The 6741-nt window shown below is 42.7% G+C and overlaps 1 protein-coding gene across 1 annotated transcript; it reads left to right on the top strand.

Moving 5' to 3' along the window:
• The first annotated feature begins 953 nt into the window (after nucleotides 1-953).
• Nucleotides 954-6691, top strand: serpine3 (serpin peptidase inhibitor, clade E (nexin, plasminogen activator inhibitor type 1), member 3). Its single transcript, XM_030758744.1, has 9 exons — nucleotides 954-1281; nucleotides 1883-2212; nucleotides 3277-3477; nucleotides 4175-4417; nucleotides 4835-5033; nucleotides 5148-5248; nucleotides 5359-5445; nucleotides 5520-5603; nucleotides 6475-6691. The coding sequence occupies exons 1-9, from the start codon at nucleotides 1218-1220 to the stop codon at nucleotides 6525-6527; spliced, it is 1362 nt and encodes a 453-aa protein (XP_030614604.1). The 5' UTR covers nucleotides 954-1217; the 3' UTR covers nucleotides 6528-6691.
• Nucleotides 6692-6741: the final 50 nt, after the last annotated feature.

Genomic DNA, 6741 nt, shown 5'->3' with positions numbered 1-6741 from the left:
TACCCAGCTTTTTCTACCCATGAAGCCAGATGACACATATCGATTAGTTAAATTGCAGGAATGTCATAAAGGCCGGGATGACCTCCAATTTCCTGCTTCTAAATCCAGAAAAACTGAGGTTATTGTATTTGGCTCTACAAATCTTAGAACCATGGTCTAACCAGATATTTACTCTGGATAAGGCAACTGTTTGTTGTGATTTGTCTGGTCTTACTTTAATTTTCTCTCTTTTCCTTTAGTTTGTGTTATTGTGTGTGTGTGTGTGTCCCCCCCCCCCCCCCTTGTGTCCCCCCCCCCCCCCCCCTTTTTTTTTTTTTTTAACCTGTTATGATGTCAAACTTTCTTTTGGAACTCGCGGAAATCACTATTCTTCCAGGGTTTCTTGAAGAATGGTCAAAAATTCCCATAAACACTCCTAAACCTTGTGGAAAGACTTCCCAGAAGAGTTGAAGCTGTTATAACTGCAAAGGCTGGGCCGACATCATATTAAATGCTGTGGCTTAAGAATGGGATGTAACTCAAATTCACAGATGAGCAAACAAACAAAAAAACTGACCCTACTGAATCAGGAAGCTAAGGTGAAACAGAACGAAGTATATATTCATAACACTTTAAAGTTTTCGTGTACATTAAACCGTAATGATGAGCATAAATGGTTGCTAGTAGGCAGTTTTTTTACTTTTGGACAGAGCAAGGCTAGATGTTCAGATATCCCACCAATTATGCTAAGCTAAGACAGATACTTCAAACTTGTTATAATAATGCTGCCTCGATCCCCGACTTATTTATGATCATTTCGAAACTATCCTTCAAATTACTATGTGCATTTTGACCTTTAATATTAGTAACCAATTAGGAGGCTCTACAGTTACATTTTCAGATGCATGTCTGTGCAGTGCACTCGTGTGTGGGTGTTCTTTCCCCTCTCTGCCTGGTTTGGGATTTGCTGGTCGGAGACATGCCTCCCTCCGCCTGGCTCCTTATAGCCCCGCGGAGGTAGGAATCCCGGACGAGTGGTACGGACATCGCCGACGGAGACCGCAAATACGGAGCGGAGCGTTCCCCTTTAAACACGGTCTCATGACTACAGACCGCTTCAGACTGAACCAGAGGCTGACAGCCCAGAACAGAAGAGGGGTTACTCAGTGACAGGAAGCCGGGCACACAGTGACTGACAGCCGGGGAAAGACGGGACACAGCTCCACTACAGAGGCTGAATGGTTGGTGTCCAGCCAGAGAGAACAGCTGGAGTTAAACGGATACTACCTCACCTGTCCGCAGGTAAACAGCTGCACCGATAATTATTATCAGAGCCATCACATTAAATGCATTCAATCACCCAAAGGTGTAACATTGAACTGGTTAGAGAAAGAAGAAATGCAACATCTTGGTCTTCTAATGAAAGGAATTTCCTGTATTAGTGTAAATCTTATATTAACAAAATATACCTTTATTAGATTATTTCTAGTCATGCATTGACATGTGAAAATAATTTTAATGTGGCAGTTTGCCAGAAATGAACCCTAACTACTAACATGGTTAAAACAACTTTTCACTCATGCTTGCCCTTACATGGGTAGTGCTACAGTGAGCATCATATGGCAAAGTAATAAGATTAATAAATCTTCCCTATTTGAGTAGTGCAGGACTACCTACCTGTATACCAGCTCTGCACAGGCTGCCGCATATATAACTGAGTGAACCAAGCAGGATGGAGAACTAATAAATTCTCATCCCAGCCTGATCAATGTGGATCCATCTGGTCTGGGGTTTGGAAATCCCCCTTAGAGCGATTAAAATGTGCACCACTCATATTGTTCGATTTATTGCTTTATTGCTTTTTTTTTTTTTTTTTTAATAATCCTCCCTTTTCCTTTCACAGGATTGAGTTTTTTTGGGCCACGTGTTGCACCCTGTGGACGCTTCCTCTCCTGCAGCACTGAGGAGATGTGTCGCCTGCCAGTGGCTTCACTTGTCATTTGCTTCTGGTTGGTGGAGAGAAGCTACTGCAACAGCAGCCTTCAGGACAGCATGAGAGAGCTGCACGCCAGGTTCGCCGTCAGCCTCTACCAGACACTCACAGAGACGGAGAACAACTCCAACTTGATCATGTCACCAGTTAGTGTCTCCTTGTCTCTTGCGCTGCTGCAGCTCGGTGCCAGGGGAAATACGCTTGCTCAGCTGGAGGGAACACTGGGGTACAACGTGAATGGTAGGGTTCACCATTTAAAAAAAAAAAATTAAATATGAGTGGAAGGATTTATTCAGGTAGCATTAGTGGTGCCTTATGCTGTGAGAATGAGGCTGGAGAGGGTGGCCCTCAGTGCTGTTGGTACCAGGTGGTGTGGTGCAGTGCTCCTGCTGCTGTTCACCCTGCAGAGCATAGTGGTGTCTGGAGCCATAATGCCTGCCTCTACACCAGCTCTAATCTCATTAACGACTTCTTCAGCACGGCCTTTTGGTCAAGAGGTCAGGTGTTCAATTACAAACAAAATGAGAGTTACAACTGGTGATTAATTTACCTCCAAGATCAATTCCTATGACTTTAGGCTTAAATTTAGCGAGAAAATTAACGCAAGACCAGGCTACAGTTGTCTACCTCTGTCAAAGAAAGCCAAAACCACCAGAGAATCCTGAACTGAAATCTATGTGAGAACTCTGCAAGAAAGCACAGATGCCAATAGAGATATATAATTATAATATTCTATGCGTGCATATTTTCATGTCCTGGTGACTGTTACAGTGAAAGTTCATTCAGGTAATGCTTCAGCAGTAGGTACCCAAATAAAGCATTTTGAGATCAAGTGGTGAGACTCGTTTCTATTTACAGTAAGGGCTGAAAAACTATGTTTGACTTGTGCATAGATCAGTTTAAGTACAAATGTTGTGGTTGTATTAGCTGAGAACGTCCCAGTAGTGTGCGGTGCTCACCAGACTGAAAGAACAGGCAAATTTCAGAATTAAGTCAAACAAGCATTGATTTGTACAAAGTCCTGCAGTTTGTTAACAAGTCTGTTAAAATGTTGTTAGAGGGGTTTCACTGTAGCTTGCTATCAGTTTTTAGCATGGCATGAATGACAATGAATTAAATAACACTGGATGTTAACAGTGTAGCAAAGAAATGCAAATAGCTGATAGCTATTGAAGCTCTGCAACAATGTTATCCAGATAAACAGCTAACAAAGTGGATCTGTTGAGAGCCTTTCTTGTACTGCTTTTCTTGCACAGACTGCTCAACTCGAAGCATAAACATCTCCGTGTCTTCCTTCTCCGCAGATGCCCAGGTACAGGACTTCCTGTTGCACTCCCAGGGCAACATGAACAACAGCAGCCAGGGCATGTGGCTGCAGCAGGCCTGCACATTATTCGTCCAGAGTGGTGTCCAGCTCCTGCCCGAGTTCACACAGCATGCAGCAGCGTGGGCCAACACCAGCGTGGTCCGAGCCAACTTAAGCCAGCCCAATCAGACCCACCAGGGTAATCCAGACAGGGCTCCACTAAGTATTACTTTCATACTGACATTGATTACAATAGCATGGAACCTCCAGTAGAATAACCATCGTTATGGAGCTTTTCGGACTGTTTTGGTTTAATGCACATTTCCTGTATGGTTCACTCTGCAGCAGGCATTTCATTTGTGAAAGCAGTGTGCAAACTCATTGCACACTGACCGTGCAACAGCAAACACACAAAGTGTGAGAATGCTTGGTGAACAGCAATGAATATTTAAAAGATAAGCAAACAGAACAAGCTAAAATTCAACTCCAGTGAGATGATAATGGTCCTGCTTCTGCTGCATGTGACGGCTTCCCCATATGTCTGCAATAAAGTCTTAAGTGTGATATTATTTTAGGTTGTAGAGTTCCTCTGCCCCCTGGTGACAGAAAGTCTGTTAACAAAACTGTAACTTCCCTGATTCTAATTATCAGAGCAGTGGTTTCAAACTGTTTTGGCTTTATGAGCCCTTACAAGAAAAACAAATTTCAACTCTTTCAACTAAAGACATTTAAATCAAATATTTGTAACTACAGTGTATCAGTTCACCTGTAATAATATTTTATGGTAATCAGTTCTTTTATTTACACACGTTATCCTCTTTTCAGTCCTCCAGACCCTGTGAGTTAACTTCTAAGAGATGGCTTGTATATTGACCTTTCCTTGCATCTTTTTTCAGATGAGTCTTGGCATCTGCAGGCGGGAAGCGTCAGTGGCGACCTGTCCGGCTCAGGCGAGGCCCAGGCAGAGGCTCTGTGGTGGGGACACCGGCTGCAGGTGGCGCTGGTCAACACAGTGGCCTTCAAGGGCGTCTGGCAGAAGCAGTTCCTGTTCACCAACACCCAGAACCTGCCCTTTGTCCTCTCCGATGGGAATGTGATCAAGGTGCCCATGATGCATCAGGCCGCAGAGGTTAGCTTTGGTAAGAGGCGACATTTCATCAGCACTTAAATGTTTTCGATCCCTCTCGGTTCTCCTATCCTACCTTGTTTCCAGGTGCTACAGGAAACAATTCTTAGTGGCAAAACAGACACAATGAATGACCATCTGGTGACCATAACAAAGCTTTTAAAAGACGTGAAGAACTTTGAACCATTCCTTCTTTATCAAAAAAAAAAAAAAAATGCTATCACAGTAATGTACTTGTTCTTTCAGATCCAACATAATCAATAAAGTTTTAGTTCAAGACTAAAAGAGTTAACATTAAATAGAGGTTTGTAAAATCAGGTGGAATTAGGCCCAAAACAGCAGCCAAGTGAAGGAGCTAAACACAGCACGTAATGGCAGTAAGAACTGGTGGATAAAGTTGTACCTGTGAATTTGTTAACCTGTCTGGCAGGTCAGTTTAGGACGGCATCAGAACAGCGCTACACCGTGTTGGAGATGCCGTACCTGGGCCGCTCCCTGTGCCTGCAGGTGGTCCTGCCCAGTGAGAGGAAGACAACGCTGTCCTCCCTCGAGTCCCAGCTCACCGCACGCCAGCTGGCATCCTGGGACAGTGGCCTGCGGAGAACCAAGATGGACATTTTCCTGCCAAGGTGAAGCAGATCATTCGTGCGGATTACAGATTTGTTTGCTTGAAAGCTTCTTTAGGTTTCGTTTGGAATAAATAAAATATGGTGAATTACAAAGTCTGCGTCTGCCTTTTACAGATTTAAAATGCAAAACAAATTCAACCTGAGGTCGGTGCTCCCCGCTATGGGCATCAGTGACGCCTTTAACCCGACAGCAGCTGACTTCACTGGAATATCAGGTCAGTTTGCACGTTCAGAATATCTGTTTTAAAAAGCTGTTTTTGTATGTTTCGGTGCAAATGATTGCTGCGGCTCAACAGCTCAACTTTTATTCTTTTACATCCTGCAGTTGAGGAGGGTCTTTATGTGTCCGATGCCTTCCATGAAGTAAGAATAGAAGTCACAGAGGAGGGGACAAAGGCAGCTGCTGCGACCGGTGAGCAAAGTCTGTTGCAATAATGAAACAAAACTGAGCTGAGTGATTTTAAAATGAATTTTTTACTCCTACAGCTATGGTGCTACTCAAAAGATCCCGTGCTCCCGTTTTCAAGGCGGACCGGCCGTTCTTATTTCTGGTTCGACAGATTAAAACAGGTATTTATTCTTGGGGTTTTTTTTTTTTTTGCACATTTTCGCAAAACACAAATAATTCACACAGTATTGCAAATCAGATTGTTTCTGTAATCTCCAACAAAAGCACTATTTACTCATGCTTGAGCAACATTTTCTTTTAAACAAGCATGGCTGACAAACAAAAGCCATAACCTGGGGTCCAATCTGGCCCGATGGATGGCTTTGCAAAGTGGGAAAATTGCAGACAATTAATTAATAATTCAAAATTTTCAATAAAATGCACTCTTACTCTTTTTTGTGGTGATGCCAGCGTTACTGCAGTGGAAGCGTTTTCAACGTTAGAAGCTTTTTTAAGGACTTGGCAAGTTTAAATCATGAAGTAGTAAAAAAAAAAAACTTGTATACATGTGGAGGTTTTGTGCTGTGCTGCAGTGCAGTCGCACTCAGTTTCTTAGACATGTTCATCATCGGTTTGTAAAGATCATGAAACGTGAACGTGTAAACACTGCTTATACTATTTACACTAAAAGAAAGGGCAGATTTATTATGAGCTCAGGATGCAGTAGTTTTACTGGTCCAGCCCCCTTGAGATCAGATTGGCACTGTATATAGCCCAAGTGAACTAAAGAGTTTGGCAGGATAGAGAAAATTTGTATCTCAATCCAGTCTTGCTGTCTGCATAATAATACAAATGTGATTTGAATATATTTGATATGGCAACCTCTAGTGGTAGTATCAAAAAACACACAGCTTAAGGCTAACAAACTACAGAGGCTGCATCAGTGCAGTTTAACCAGATATCTTTTTAATTATTATGAATGTATAACATTCCACAGGATCCTTTCCATCAGCGAGCCTTTAATGCAAAATATTCCTTTGTTCTCCAATTCAGGATCCATCCTCTTTATGGGCCGAGTAATGAACCCAGCAGACCAATCATCTTAAGGCTGTTCTACTTAAACCACCACTCGTGTTCACATCCACTTCTACAGCAGCCCGTTTCACTACCGGTATTTATTTGTGGACCAAAAGGAGGCTCCACGGACACTTCAGGAAGAGGGACGTTATTTTTTGTACATATCTGTAAATAAAATTTTAATGTTTTTACACTTTGGGTGTTTCGATCCTTGTTTTTGAAGCCTCGTTCCATCTGACACGC

This window comes from Archocentrus centrarchus, chromosome 21, assembly GCF_007364275.1.
Source record: "Archocentrus centrarchus isolate MPI-CPG fArcCen1 chromosome 21, fArcCen1, whole genome shotgun sequence".
NCBI lineage: Eukaryota > Metazoa > Chordata > Actinopteri > Cichliformes > Cichlidae > Archocentrus > Archocentrus centrarchus.
Note: the sequence above shows the minus strand (reverse complement) of the source record. Positions and strands in the feature narration are given on the sequence as shown.